This window comes from Pteronotus mesoamericanus, unplaced genomic scaffold (genome assembly GCF_021234165.1).
Source record: "Pteronotus mesoamericanus isolate MK-2021 breed Mesoamerican mustached bat unplaced genomic scaffold, CSHL_Meso_final contig_73, whole genome shotgun sequence".
In the NCBI taxonomy this organism is placed as follows: domain Eukaryota; kingdom Metazoa; phylum Chordata; class Mammalia; order Chiroptera; family Mormoopidae; genus Pteronotus; species Pteronotus mesoamericanus.
This window is the reverse complement of record NW_026555245.1, coordinates 20,199,872-20,216,336: the sequence shown is the minus strand read 5'-3', so window position 1 is coordinate 20,216,336 and position 16,465 is coordinate 20,199,872. Positions and strand designations below refer to the sequence as shown.

Here is a 16,465-nt window from a genome sequence, read left to right as displayed (position 1 = left end):
GTTAACCATCAAAGCAGTGCTAAAACACACAGCCCCACATTGCTTGTGAGAACTGCTTACTTAGTACTGCACAAATAAAGAAAGTAAGACATATTTATGACATGTGCTTAACTTGTAACACAGTTTTTTTGTGAATTCTGTTTGAAGAAATACAATCATTAGTTGACATAGAAAACACTTTGGACTTACAGAGGAAAGAGTGCTACCTGTAAGGAGTTACCCAGTTGGAAAGCTAAGGGTATAAGCCCAACTTGGGCATGAAGAACCCCAGTTCAGAAATGAGCAAGTTCACCAAAGCAAACTGAGAAAACTATCTCCACTGTCAGGTTTCTTGAAGGCAGTAGGGTGCTGATACGTCCCCATCAGCCAGTGATAAGGATCAAAATCTCAAATATCCACAGGTGTCCTCTCCATTCTTTCTCACCCCGCCCATCAGCCTTGCTTCAGATCTCCACTAGAGGGCATCTTACCGTGTTAGAATAAAGTGGTATCCGGAAAACTAGAGTGGGGCTGGGCAAATCATTTCATGTCTCTGGACCTACCTTATCTCATCCAAATAGGTGGTGCTCTAGTGCCCGTCATCTTGAACATTTTATGATTGTATGAATTTGTGAACTCAGGATACTCCTTTGGAAAACCTGGTACCAAGAAATGAGAGTCTTACATAATAAGACTAACTGTTCCTAGAACCAGAAAATTAGCCAGATGAGTAAATACCTCACTTTCTCTGAGCTTAGTTTCCATATATGAATAGTTAAGGGAAAAGAGAGTCCTAGGATCAGGGATACCTTAAATTTATATTCTATTTAGAACAGCCATTCCATAATGATGTATTGTTCATCTGTAGATGTCAGACACTTATTGTCTAAAGTATTTTGATATCTCTGACTTCCCTATTTAAATTTGCTCATAATCCATCTCCGTCCCTTACCTTCCATTCTTTATTTTTCTTCACAGTACTCATTTTCTCTAGCTCAGTACATAGTTAGCTAACAAATTTGTTCATTGCCTGCTTCCCCTCACTAAAATGTAAGTTTCACAAAGACAAGGATATGTGTCACGTGTTGCTTTATCCTTAGCGATTAAACCAGTGCCACATATTTGGTCAGAGCTCAATAGATATCTCTTGAGTGAACAGATAAAATTGTTGTCTCAAATTTTACAGTCCCCAGTAAGAGTTGAGATTATCCTTATGTTATACTTGAAATTGAGACTGCAAGAAATCAGGTAATTTACTCACGGTTACCCAGCTAGAAGGGACAGAGCCACAATTCAAGCCTGGGACTTATGGCACATCTGTCTTTGATGACATCCATCTGCATCTCCTGCCATTTGCAGTTTTTCTGTATATGATCATCACTAGCTCTGTGTGTCTTGATTGGGACCTATTGTTCTATGAAACAGAATCTAAGATTGAGTACTGCATTTGCAGGAAAGATGACCTCTGTGTTTCTGGCCCACCTCACTGCAAGGTTGAGGAGTATGTACAGAGGGTGGGAACAGGCCTCCATAACCAAGTAAATATGCCCAAGTGTCACATTTTTTAAGGTATATAGAGACAGAGAAATATTTGCAGAAACCTTTTATCAGGGTTGTTTGGTTTTTTTTTTAAGAAAATATTTTATGAGCCATTTAAAATCTGTTTTTCCTTCTTCTTCTTTTTTTTTTTTTGGCAAGCCAGTGAACCATGGCTCATGCTAAGGTTACATAAACTCCTCCAGTAAATGAGTGGAAATGGTTGACTCAGTTCTGTGATTTGCTTTTGTGTTATCTGGTAAGCAGTGATTTTTAAAACAAATTCTAGTCTGTTGTGTGCATATTTGTTTAACAGCCTTCTCTTGTTTTATAAAAATAGAGAAGGCCAGAGAAGAAACCGGTAAGCTGTGTTCAGTGAAACCTGTGAAATGTCAACTGTACATCAGCAGAGTTGGACCTAGAAAAATTTCAGGCGGTCTTTCTTCTGGCTCTTGGACACTGCTGTAATTCAGAATGAATTAGAGTGATGTCATCTTGTCCTGATGTAATGGGGGAATGAGATATTCCATAGGAGAAAAATTGTAAATCCCTGCAATTTATATTCAGTATCAAAATTGTTTGTTTACTTTTACATCATATTTTTAAAATTTACCTTCTTTGAGTTAAAAAAAAATCTCTGTTTTGTGCAGAATATTCTGACCATATTTATTTTGGGGTGTGTGTGTGAGTGTGTGTGTGTGTGTCTATGTTAAAAAACAAAACAAGGCTGGAAAATAAAAACAGTCGAGTACACTAAGAAAATGGGATTCATTCTACCTTCTATAACAATAGGAACATTTTGTGTTTTGTTCAATAAGCTTCTGTTTAAGCGTGCATGTTTTTTGTTTGTTTGCTTCTGGAGTAAATGGCCTCAAACTACTCAAGTTTCTTGAGTCCTTTTGGCTTTTGCAATATTTCTGGCATCTCTCTTGCTATGAGTTGTCAGTGATCATTTTTGGATGCTCCCAGGGCCTGGACTCTAACTGGACTCTCTTCCACCCTCTTTACTCCTCTCCTGCCCCAGCAGCCCTGATTTTAATTTGTTATTTCTACTTTACTGTGAGCTGATTTAACGAGTAACCAAGTTTATAAAAATTAAATTAATAGAAGGATTGTTAAAGTTTTTTCAATAAAATACTATGTAATGTTTTTAGGCAGTAACAAAATTGATTCCAAGTGCTGTACTTGAAAATCAATCACATTTATACACTCATTTCTTATGCCGGACATTTTAGTGCTGAATTCTCATATATTTCTTGTTTCAAGAAATTATCTAGATAATTGATATCACATCTTTATCACTTTTTATCTTTATTTATGTAAAAGTTAAAATTTTTATACCAATTCTTTTCTTTTCAAATTGTTTTCTCAGGTTTGCACCTTCTGCTCCATCTCCTCACCATATCAGTCCCCGGAGGGTGTCAGCTCCTTCGTCAATAATGCAGAGAACACAGCCTCCCCATACCCAGCAGCCCTCAGGATCACACCTGAAGTCCTATCAGCCAGAAACAAACTCTTCTTTTCAACCAAATGGAATCCACGTACATGGTGAGTCATGAGGAGCTGTCAGTCCCTTGAGCCTTGGAAAGTGATACTGCGCTGTTGCTTCTTAATCAGTTGTCTTATTACTAGTTGTGGATTTCAAATGTTCTCTTTCACACCAAGTTTTGGCTTTTATGACTTTCCTCTAAAATTTCACACATAATCAGCATGAAGTCATATCGTATTTTCCTGACTTAGGCCCTAAGATGGTATGTTTTATGACACCCCAAAGTGGTCCGCCCAAGGTGAAGATCCATTTATTGACCCAGAGCTTTAACACCTCGTGGATAGGCCTTAACAACAACCTCTTGTTTTCTAAATAATAAACAGTCATGTAAAATGGAACATCAGGAGTCCTTTTGCCCATGCGCAGGTCTCTGCCCCTATTCTCAGCTGCCTAGATGGTCGCCATCCTGGAGGTGAAATGACACCTGTTCTCTGAATCCTTTCCTGATCTCCTAGCCGACTTAACCTCTCCTGGTTCTAAACCCTGATTACATGTCACCTGTACCTCTGAGAGTACTTGTGCTTTCTCTCTCCCTTGTAATTTATTTCTCTGTGGGTAAAAGTTGTCTTCACTATTAATGTGGAAACTGCTTTCTGAGGTCAGATTTTTCTGGCCCATTGTCATTTCTCTTAGGGAACTTAGCACAGTTCTTCACATGTTATCAACACACATAGATACTTGATAGGTTCATGAAGAAAGAAGAGGAGGGAAAGAAGGCAAGAGAAATCGTGATGGTTTTCAAAATGTACAGGTCTTATATTTAACTCAGAACATACATGGAGAACTAAGTCTGGCCTGATTTCTTTTCTTTATTTGAACGCATTTCACTGACTCAGCCAGATATCTTAGTGAACATCAATAGAAAGTTGAATTGCCAAATCATATAGACTCAAAGTATACATAGCTTTCTACTTTCTTGGGGCATTCAGACCTTTTTATATAAGCAGAAGAGATACTGTCCATTTAGACTGTTTTAGCTTCGTCTGAAAAACATGATTATTTTCCATCTGCCTCTTGCTGACTCCCGAATTTGCTTCATATGAGTTGTTACTTGAAATTAATGGGTGGTTGTCCTTAAGCAAACTTAAACCAGTATTCAAATTGAGTGTGATTAAGTATGAATGATTTCCCAAGATAGCAGAATTAAGCAGCACTGTCGAGCTAGGCTTGGGCAATAACATCAATGTAAGGGCCTGGACAGCTGAAGATGAGAGAATGTGAAGATGGTGGCAGGCTGTAGGAAGGGAATGACCTTGAAAAGCCGAGGGTCCGTGCCTCTGGCTCAACGTTCCATCCATCTCGTCCCCTCGCTCCCCAAGTAGAGCCACACAGATGCACTATTCACCAACAAAGCTGGGGCTTCCACCATTCTTTGGGCTTATGATAATTTTTACCTTCTTCTGTTGGTAAACTTCTTCTGAAGTTTTAGTTATGTATTTATTCACCCAAGAAATGTTTCTTGAATGTCTACTGTGTGCAAAGCAATGTGTGTGTGAGAAAGACGGAGCGCTCTCCCTTTTGAAGGGTGTCTCCCAACACAGATAAGGAGCTTGTCTCATATGGGGAAGATCCAGGTTCCCTGTGCTGTGAAGCTACCCTCACCTGCAGGCAGAAGGTGGCCTGCCTGAGTGTTGGCTTTGTGGAGGTCAGAACAGGTCATTTATCCTAAGACACGCAATTCTTATCTTCACTTTAACATCACTGAAATCTGAACATATCTCAGTCAGTGGCATAATCTAATAGGCAGTGATTTTTCTTCCTTGTGCCATATAGAGTAATGGAGACTTGCAGAGTACGTGGTGTCATGATTCCAGTGAAATGCAGTATAACACACTTGGATTACAGCTGTGAAACATATTTTCAAAACTCAAAATTTAACCTATATATAGAAAAAAATTGGAAGGAAATTCTCCAAACATTAACAGTTCTTTGCATTCAGTGGTAGGATAATAGGTGATTATTTTCTTTTATTTTTTTCCTTTCTAAAGAAATTTTAAAAAGGATTTTGGGATTATACCAATTTGAATGCAAATACCAGTCTACCCAATTCTGTGACTCTAGACAAATTATTGAGCCTCAGTCCACATTCATTAGATGAGGAGAGTCTTATCTACCTTCTCTTATCAGTTGTTATGAGGATTCGACAAGAAAAGCAGCTGGTACAGAGTAAGAGCTTAATTAATTTAATGTTCTTCCTTCTAATCTCCCCTTTTCTTTGTTGGACTCTTTGAGGATAGGGATAATATTTGTAGTCCTGGGGCAAGCATAATACTTTGTGCTAAGCAGGCATTTAGTAAATATGTACTGAATAAGTGATTGACTCAAATGAATAATGAAACACGGGAACACAGAAAATGAGATGTACCTTTTATTTTGCCATACAGCTTGGCAAAAGACTGTTCTCTCGCATTTTTTTTTAATTGTCAACTTGCATTATTTTTAACTTTAACTTTTTCATTGTTAAAAATTCCCATGGCCAGCGAGAATCTACTCACAGAAACCCTAAAAATAAATACATACCACAAGCCTTTCTAGACGAGATCAGAATATAGTTATGCAAATTGGGAAACCATGATTTCCTCCCAGAAGATGGGCAAGTGGCTGAGTCTGCAAAGGAAGTGTCCGTGCATTAGCTACTGGGCCATTGCTAGGAAATAAGAGGTAGGGATTCAGATACAGCCTTACATCCTCCTTCAAGTATTTTTTTGAAAAATTTTTTTTTTCTGGAACTTACTTTCTAGGCGCAAGTATTTCTCATCCACTACTCTTTAGGATAAAGACCAAATTGATCAAATATTTTTCAAGTGGGTGAATCAGTACTAGGAATGATAGGAGCAGAGAGACCTCTAAATGCATTGCATATATTGGCCATGCCTTTCAGCTTTGGTTGGACTAGTGCGCTGGACAGCACTCTCCAGCCTCTTAGTGAAAAGGAACTTCTTCTCCTCATAAAACTACATTTTTAAAGCCCCAAACAGTGTCAGGTTGCTAACATGACAGCTACAGTGAGTGTTTGTTCTCTTTTTCAAGAAGTTCATGGCTTTAAAGAGCATCATCACCCCCATCCTTTCTGTACTCCCTGCAGTAGGTACAGGTTAAAGAAAAATGCCATCACTTTATTTTCAGAGATGGGAATAGATACATAGAAAAATATGAAATACCTAGGCATTGCTGTCTTGGCAAAATACACGGGCATCTTTAAAAAGAAGTCCACATTTTCAAGTCACATTCTTAATCTACGTGTTTCTAAGTAAGTTAAAGAAACAAAACACCTAAGAATTTATTGTATCTTTTCATGGGGACATATACCTGTACATAGGTGCTGTTACATTACATAGAGCCTGGAAAGGTTAGAACTCAGAGTAGTTTTGTTCTTACAGATAAAGAAGAAAATGAAATCCATTGAGTTTTCTTCATGCTAGATTAGTTAATACAGAGCTTAGATGTCATGTGTTCAATGTATATTTTTATTCAGAGGTGTTTTGTAAAAGGCATACTTTGAAAAAATCAATAGCACTGGTTTTTCAAGTTCCCTCACCTAGTGAATGACCCAAGGCCAGAACACATTTTTGTTGATTCTGCATCCACTTTTTCCATTCATATTGCTTCATTAGTAAGGTGGCTAAGGTGTCATTTCTTTTAGCGTTTGAATGTTGATAGCATCTACGCGTCTCTGTTTGGGTGGTATCTCCAAGGCAACTTCTTGGTGCATTTTAGTCTTTTATTTTAGATGTAAACATAAGAACAACTCTTTCCAATCATGTAAGCTTGTTCTTTGGCCTTTTCTTTCTCTTTAGGACTGCTCTCTTGCCCAGGCAAGCTTCAGAATTTTGCCTGGATTAGTTGCCTGAGAGTTGATATTTGTACATATTGTTATGGTGCTAATGGATAATTTCTATTTAAATGACCTATTCATTCCAGGCTGTGAGAATGCCATGGGAATTCCTAGAACAGCACTTTCACAACCTTCCTTTTCTGGACTCATCAAGCAGAGGCCAAGTTCAAGTCAGCAAGTGTGCGTTGGTCATCCACTATGTACCAGGCAAACATGAATGTCATTTAATCGATGCTCTATGATACGTGCAATAACAGAAGATATCAAAGGCACTGGTTTATTCGAGGAAGATTTCAGAGAAGGACTCCTAGAGGTGACTCCTGAATAGGGTTCTGAAAATAAATAGTTCGTTGGGTAGGATAGGTGGGGGGAGGCATTCCAGGCAGGGGAAGCAAAGTGCACAAGCAAGAACACAAATGGCAGCATTGTGCATGCCTAGCGTGAAGAGCCAGAGGCAGTTTTTGTGTGGCTAGAATGCACAGGTTAAGCCATGGAGCAGAGGGAAAGGAGGCTAGGGAACTGGCCAGGCCAGCACAGGAAGCGATTTGGGGCTGTGCTAAGTGTGATGCAGCTGAGTGAGGAAGCCAGCCTGGTATTTTAGGAAAGTCCGCGAGGGCAGTGTGTAGGGAATAGAATGGGAGAGGTGGGAACATTATAGCCTAGCTTTTGGGTTTTGTTGGACTGCATGTATAGAACACCCATACAATAGTGCAGCTCACTCAGCTGCAACTGGTAAATAGGGGAATGATATCATCATAATGTGGAATTGTCATAATAACGTATGTGAACAAATAATGTGGTATTTGTTCACACATGGTCTTTCCTAGGCAAATCCAGCTGCCATAGGTAAAGAAGAACATGTAAAAACCCTCAGCCTGGCTGCTGCACAGGCAGGAGCCCTTTCAGCTCTCTTTTAATAAAATTTGAAGAGCATGACCCCAGGGGCTCCCTCCCCAGAGAGCTGCACACCTGGCCTTGCAGGGCCCTCAGCCAATGGGAGATCACAGTCCTTCCTATGTGCTGGTCTCTCACCTGTTGTCTCAGTTATTGCAAGCCAACATTTCCAACCAACATTTTTGAACATGTTTAATAACCACCGAGGAGCTCTCAGCCACACAGAACTGGCTCCCCAAGATCCCTCTTGATTATTTTGTCACTCCTGTAGTTAGAAGATTTCACAGATTTTGAGTGGTCTGACGCAGTCCTAGTTTTCCAAAAGAGCCTGTTATTTGTAATACGGATCAGTACAAAGCATGAGACTTCTCAGGATTTGTTTATCATGTCATAGCAGCATGCCCAGCGTATGGCTTTTCTCTTCTCACATAACAAGACATCAAACAATAAACAGCACAGGGAGGAGGAACAGCCGCACGGAGCCAGCAGTGTGCCGGCCTCCTCCCAGCCTTCTGCTTTGCCATCTTTAACAGTGGCTTCCATCTTCCTGTTCACAGTAGGGACACTGATAGTCTTCATGTCTTGTCCCAGTTTCAGACGGTGGCGGGAAAGAAGAGTGAAAGACAGGTGTACTCTGAGCTCAGTCACATGGCTACCCTCATATGCAAAGGAATCTGGGAAGACAGGTATCTTAGTGCATTGCCATGCTTAACAAACTTAATGTTCTGTTAATAATGCTTATCAGATAGGCACATTGCAGGGTCTGCCAAATATTCTCTGGGGTTGGTTTTCAATCTATAAAATGGGACTATCTCACACCATCCACACTGATTGCCTCTTGAAAATCAGTGGTAGAGCCCAGAGACTTCTTTCCAAGGGTTCTGCTCCATTTTATGTCCCTTGACCCCATTCTTTTAGGTTTGTATACTTTCCATTGCTTGCTCTTACTTTCACCCCTCTGGACTTGCCAGCTGCCAACACAAAGCTTTCCATCATCCATGGTCCGGTCACTAAATTTCATTAGGAAAAACACCATGAAGCTGCCTACCCGGCCTGGGCCATTTGATATGAAGGCGGCAGCAGTGGGAAGTGGGGGCTTTCTCTGTTGTTCCTGGCTCCTGTGGTTCATAAGCTGTCTTTCCCCTGATTTAAAGCATACCCTGCCTGCAGGCCCCGAAGAAGCAGGCCAGTTAGCTCCCAGACAATGGTGGCATTTTCCCACCTCAGTATGGAGTGGTAAGCTTGTCAGCCAAGTTCAAATTGACTACATCTGGCAACAAAAGGTTTCTAGCCACCAACAGACCTCTAAGAACAAAACATGTTGTAAGTGGTTTGTCCTTCCAAACAGCCAAACCATCTTCAAGCTGAAGAAATCTTAGAACTTTGATAATTAAATAGGAGGGGGTGGCAGGTACAAGTTTAACTTCTTCCTGTGTTGTTGGCTGTTTACTTACAGTGATTGTGCAATGGTACTTTCCAGAAAGAGCTCTATGGGTCATAGCCACAACTGATCTCATTTCTGGGAGTTTATAGTGTTAAATGTTGAAAAGGTTATTTTTAAAGGCAAATTATAGAAACAATAAACATACTGTCCCCTCACAGGAAATTTAGTCACATCTGCATATGTGAGGTTGTGAAATAATGAAGTAGTAAGCCTATAAATTGTATTGCTTACAACTTAAGCATGTGTTAGAACTTCCCCTTGAAACTCAGGAAGACAAATGAGATTGATTGTAAATCAACAGTGTAATAGTCTTCACTGAGAAAGTTGTGACATATTCATAAGAGGAACAAGCCAATGAGTGTGCTTCATGTTATACTGACGTTATCGGCCGATGTTATCATCATCAGACATAATCAGGAATAATTTTTGGTATCAGCTACGATGTTATTAATGCTCATATAGTATTAGGGATTGATGATTAAACCCAAGAAAATTCTTAATTACTCTTATACACTTAATTACTACAAAATTACCCTGAGAACAGTTTTATACAACTAGTACTTTATAAATTTAATGAAAGTTAAATTTAGGTATGTGTGTGGGTTGCAGTCTTTGTGGGAGGAGTATACGATGGTCTTCATAATCAGAAAAGCTGTTTCAGTGATTGATTATGGAAATGACTGAGCTGCAAATAATCCATATGTAGTTAAGCATTTGCATACACACAAGCACACACACACAGAGACTAAACCCATATATCAGTAAGAATATTAAGATGACTGACTCAGCTAACTCTAACTAAATTATAAGTTTCCTCAGGACGGGGATTGGCTCATCCCATAATGCACATAGTAAGTGCTTAATAAATATTTATTGAATAAAAATGAATGAATAGAAAGAAGGAGCTGAGAAAGAGGGGGATTTTTGCTTATGGCTTTTTAGACCAACTGGTGGGTCCACCCGTTGACAAAGTTATGACTTATGAGTCAAATTTTCAGGGTCCCCCTTTTATGGGCACTTCATCCTATTTCCATCCTTCTCTTTAGATACCCAGTTCTTAGAAACTCCCTGAGACTTCCCTCTACAGGAAATGGGATGATCTAATGATTCTGTAGTACCTCTTCTCGTGAGTATTTGCACTTTAAAGGAGGACACCTGAAACATGCCTAGTACTGAGCGCCTAGTTGTGGAAGTCAGAGCAGTGGCAGCTCTGTGGAAGAAATATTTTGAGGCATTTTCTTGTTTCCAAAAGCACCTTTAAGTTTGCAAAGCTTTCACAGCCACTAGCTGACATATCCTCAAATCGGTCATATTCTTTCAGAAGAGGAAATTGTGACTTGCCCAAGGAGATACAGGAAGAGTAAAGTGAGCTGTAGAAAAAAGTAAAGACAAGACTTTGGAGGCAGGCATATATGTCCGGAACCCTGTGAGCAAGTGGTGCAGGGTCCTGAATCTGCATTTCCTGAATCTGATAGAAACCTAGTAGTACTTCTTTTTCAGCGTTGGTATGAGAATGAGAAAAAATGCATAGCCCACAGTAGACACTCACTTCACTAGAGCTATTATCACTGTTGTTATTTTTCTACTGTGTAGCTGATACTCTATGTTCTGCATACATCCACTTACATTGTTTAATCCTTATAAAAACATTAATAAAAATATTTATAAACCCTAGCCTCCCAGGTAAGACTGGGAGATTATATACTTTGCCTGAAATCGCATACTTAGTGAGTATCAGAGCTGGTTTCATAAGCACGGTCTGACTCCAAAGCCCACACTCATTCTCCTTCACGATTTTGCCTGTAGATACAGTACTGTGGACATTTTTAGTTGCTTGGGAATATTTTTGAGGTTAAGTGTGGAACCATTAATTTGCTAGCAATACAAATACTATGATGTGTGATTTCCCACCAACCACTTGATCATGTGTTTTGGCACACAGATTGCTGAAACTTTTTGTCTTTTTCCTGTGTCAGGCAGTATGATGAATGCTTACCATGGAATTTCTCATTAATCCTCATCACAACACTATAAAGAAGGCATTACTTGCTCCCGTTTTACGGAGGAATATGAATCACTAAAACATTGAGTAACTTGCCCACAATTTCTTCATCTTGAAATGGCAGAGCCAGACTCTATACCCAGGACCACCTGACAACAGAGTCTGTCTCTTAACCAGTGGCTATGCTGCCACTGTCACCTTAGGGAAGGGAGTGACCACTGTCTCTATGTCTCTATGGGGATTACCCCACGGCGGGGGGGGGGGAGAGAGAGAGAGAGTTTGAGTTCATCCTCTCCTGTGCCTTGTTTACTCAAGCACGTATATTCTGGGTAAACTGCCAGTCTGATTACTAAATTAACAAACCAGGGTTACTGGGCTCTTAGCACCATCCTTAAGTACAGTTTAAAAATTTTTGGACTTTTTAAATTAAAAAGAAAACCTTTACCTGTTCATTTTTTAAGTGCTTAGGGTACTTACGTATGAAGGGTTTAAGCTACCTCCCAGCCTTATGCTCACCTCAATTTCACTGCCCAAAGGTAAAGGCTACTAAGATGGTGGGTATTTTTTAGACCTCTTCAAATGCTTATAGAGATGAAATATATGTGTGTGTATGCACTTACACATATGTGCATAGATACATGTACATACCTACATGCCCTGTTATAAAAATGGCCTCACGTTCTGTACTTTATGACTTACTTTTTTTTAACATAACAAACAGTACTTGTGTTTGTTTATAGGTCAATGTATACTGATCAACTCCTTTTTAAAAAAAATTGTATAGTATTTACAGGAATATGCCATCATCTCTTTAACCATTTCCACAGTGATAAACATTTATATTTTTATTTTTTGCTTTTACTAAGAATGCTATGTTAAATGTCCTCATGTATATACACACATATACATATACATATACATATACGTATATGTTTTTACACAAACACTCTCACACGCATATATATGTCTGCATACTTTATCTAGGGAATACTTCTGAAAGAGATACTCCTCAATTAATTGGTATGCATATTTTAAAGTTGGATAGATAATGTCATATGTTCCTTCCCAAAGGCAATACCAGTTCAGATTCTCACCATCAGTGCATTAGAGTTTCCACTTCCCTACACTAGACATTGTCAATCATTTTAATTCCTGACAATTTGTACAGCTAAGTTGTTTTAATTTGTTCCTTTGGTTGATAATGTGATTCAGCATCTTCCCTTTTTTTTATTAAGCACTAAAGGTAATTTGTTTATAACAGGGATTAAGTAACAGGAACTACTACTTGGATATTTATATTATTTATTAAGTAGTTTGCCTCTTCTTTCACTCTGCTGTTCAGGTTGTGTCACATGCAACACGACATTCTGTTTTCTTAATTGGAAGTCAGAACTTATTGAAGAGAAGGAAAATATCCAGAAAATTTCTACTTCATTGACTATTGGGACTTCTCTGTCAGTTAACTTAAAAACGCCTATAGAAAAGTGTTTATTAACATATTTACAGATTTAGTGCTTTTTTCATTCTTTTGGGGAAGTAATGGCATTTCTTCTAGAAGCCAATGTTCTGTCTTATATCTGAAACTCACGAAGTTTATCTTCTAATGAATGTAGCTCTTAAAATCAAGTTAAATATTTTCTTACAACTTTATTTTAGGGATTGCTCATTTGTACTATTAAAGGGGGAACATATTAATAACAATCTGTGTCTTGTAATTCTTGTATTTTCAGTTGGAATTTTCCTAATTAATATACAATATTAATATACAATCAATTGATGGTTTAGAAGAAAAAAATATGAATAGCTGTTGGTGGAGTTTCCTTAAGATAAAGGGGGGAACCCCACACATCAGGAAGATTTGGGTTACTGGTAACAAGGTCACTGTGTTAACAAGACAAAACAACAATGGAACTCTAGACCTGGCTTGTTGTGTGCACATTCAAATCATCTGGGCTCAGACTATGTTGCTAAACAATCCCAGTTCTCTTAGAATTTCTAGTTGGTTTACTTACAATTGTGAATGCTCTTTCTGATTTCCCTCTCTAACCACATTGTTCTGACTAAACTTTCCATTTCATTCTTTTGCAGGGTCTTTGAGAACTAGACCTTATAAGATGTGAGTCTACTGAAGTAAAAACATTTAGGCATTTTTCTAGATCATTTAAGTATAACAACCAACCTCTCCACTCCCTCATTTCTCCACCAAATGCAATCTCATATCACAACCTAAAGTAAAACCTTTACTTCAAGTCCTTAAATTTCCTTATTGTAGTGGAAGAATGATTTAGGGGATCCAAATTAACCAGGTATTTACCCATGGTCTTTTGCATCATTGATTTAGGCTGAAGCAGCATTTTTATCAATACATTTGAGGTCAGTACCTACATTTATATTACGGAATATGTTTTGTAAATTACTCTTAAGTAAAAAATTCTATCAGTCTTAGTAACTACAGAAAAGACTATAGGAAAATATTTGTTGGATAAATATCTGGATCCTCATTATGACTTTGTGAAGAAAGTAAGAAATATATTTCTGCCACTATTTAGAGATGAAACTCATAGTTTACTAAGTTTCCCTGACCTTGAGATGGTTTCCTAAAGAACAGAAGGTGTTCTGGGGGTGAGATGAGTTGCTTAATACTCCTACCCACTCTTTTTCCTCTTCAGGTTTGGTGGTTTCTCTGGTACCCAACGAAAAGGGTGGCTTGGGGCAACAAAACCCTTCAGGTCAACCTGACAGGTCCAATCATGCTTTCACCATCTTTGTTTCTTCCTCAATTAAAAAAAAAAAAGTCAACTCTGGCCAGGTGGCTCAGTTGGTTGGAGTGATGTCCCATACACCAAAAGGTTGTGAGTTTGATCCCCAGTAAGGACACCTATAGGAAGCAACCAATCAATGTCTGTCTGTCTGTCTGTCTGTCTGTCTGTCTCTCTCACTCCTGCTGTCTTTCCTCTTCTCACTCTCTTTCCCCCTTCCTCTCTCTGCTTCTTTCTCTCCCTCCCCCTCTCTCTAAAATCAATAAACATATCCCCCAGTGAGGATTAAAAAAATCAGTGATAGGAAGGGAAGTCACTTTATTTTCTGAAACTCTGTTGGACTATTGTACATAAAGTTCATAGATCAGAACCTTTGAGCTCAGTTGTAGCTCTCTTACCATGAGTGTTTTCACCAAAGCCTCTAGCTGTGGGTGTCATTCACTCATTCATTTTTTCATTCTCAAATATTCAGCTTCTGTGATGTGCCAGGTCCTGTTTTGGATGCTAACTTTACGCCAATAGAGAAAACAGACAAAAGCCTGAGCTTATATCTAAGGGATGATTCTTGGCAAGCAAAGCCTTTAAACTCAACAGTGAGAAGATATTCCTCTTGGTCTGCATGTAGGCAGGGAGTCATTTAATGTAGTTGTTTCCTGTAGCACCATAGCACATTTTGAGATGCATATTGCAAATTTAAAAATCAACAGTTTGGTGTGGAATGAAATAAAGCAAGAAAGGAAGGACCGTGTCTTTCCTAGCAGAGCATGGCCTCCAGGTGGCAGTGGGAGGAAGTCTGTCTAGCTGGAGGGGTGGAGCAGGCCCAGAAGGTCATAACTGGGTTGTCCAGATCAGTAGTCAGTGTCCACAAGTTCTAACAAGATAAAAAGTTAAGCTTCTTGGAATTAAATGGAAGGAGGTGACAGAGACCCTGGGATCCAGTAACACTCTTCAGGTTTCACCCGTGCGATGTCCACACTGGTATCTCAAGCCCCTTATATAGATTTCTGTACTCTTTTACTTCAAGCCCAGTTTCATCTCAGTGTAACATTTTAGAGAGTAGATTTTAGGGAGGCGTAACAGTTACATAAGAGGGGCTGAGTATAAAGCAGAGGTTCACTGGGAGAAGTAATCAGGCTATTGGGGCCCATTCTTTGAGAGATTAGAATGCTGGAAAATTGTATAATCACAGACTTGGATTTGGAGAAGCAAGAAGTCACCTAGCTAGTGGAGTGTATATAACATGGGAGTTTGGTTACAGCTAGGTAACAGAAGTCTAGGGCATAGGATCAATATGGGGTCAAAGTAAGACCATTACTTCTGAGTCACTCAAATTAAGGCCCAATGATTTTACCTTGACAAGAACTTACTTGTGAGAGAAAGACTATGGTGAGGGGGGAAGTCATCATGATCTCCATCTGTTGGGAGTGTAATTCAAGATCACTTTATTACAATCATCAAAGCTTTATCCATAAGAACCCCGTGGTCAGCACAAAGGACTGGGGACCAGCCGAGGGGGAGGAGATGCCCATCAGAAGAGCTTCCCTCCCTCATGTCAAATGAAATCAAAACTGTTCTGTTTTTTTCTTGTCAGGATTTTGTTTACAAAACTTTCAGATGATTGAAATCATCTAAAGATGTTCTTAGAGCCTCTCACAGGATTTTATTTAGAAAACTTTCAGATGATTGAAAATCATCTAAAGATGTTCTTAGAGCCTTTCAATCTTTCACATAAGAAATACCTGTTGAACATGAACATTTCCAGACCCTGCACCCAGAGATTCTGACTCACTGAGTCTGCCGCAGAGCCAAGGTGGAGCTGATGCTGTGGCATCCACTGTAAGAATCACTGGCCTAGAGCCTCTGCATGCAGGACTCAAGGCTCCCCGACAATGGTTTCCCAATCAGGGATGGCCCAAAGGAAGCGATTGGTGCAGGCCCAGGACTGAGGAAGTAAATGCTTTTCAGCCTCTTTCTCCCTTCAGGTCCTGGGGAAGTCCTATAAATGCAGTACAACCTAAAAGCTATAGAGTACCAGATGGCTCTCACAGACCTCAGGGGCAGCTGCAGCACTTCTTTTTAACATCCCTTTAATTCTCTGTCTGGAATCCTCAAAGTTTGCTTGGAAGGACAAGGGCAGATAGAATTAAATCTCCATTCTTTGCCATTCTTCCCTTGTTCTGCTTCAGGCCTAAGTAGCCTTGAGTCAAAGGATTGCTTGTGAGCTTTTTTCTTTCTCTTTTCTTTTGAGCTTCATAGAGCAGAGCTCAACACAATCATGGGCAGGTTTACCTTTGTACTCAGGGAAGGTCGGATGATAAGTAACACCAGGTTTATAATGAGACACTAGGAAATATAATTTTCAGTAAGTTTTACTGTTTATAAAATATTTTCACACTTATAATTTTATTTGATATTTGCAGCAACAGAGTGGCTCCTGCTCACAGAGAAATTCCCAACTAATTCTTAT

General features: G+C 39.3%; 1 protein-coding gene across 1 annotated transcript in view; it reads left to right on the top strand.

The window, feature by feature from the left end:
* Positions 1-16,465, top strand: part of GLIS3 (GLIS family zinc finger 3) — a 440,244-nt gene that overhangs the window by 411,928 nt on the left and 11,851 nt on the right. Inside the window, exon 8 of the mRNA XM_054583075.1 lies at positions 2,888-3,063. Within this exon, the coding sequence (XP_054439050.1) occupies positions 2,888-3,063 (176 nt within the window). The remainder of the gene's footprint in view (positions 1-2,887; positions 3,064-16,465) is intronic.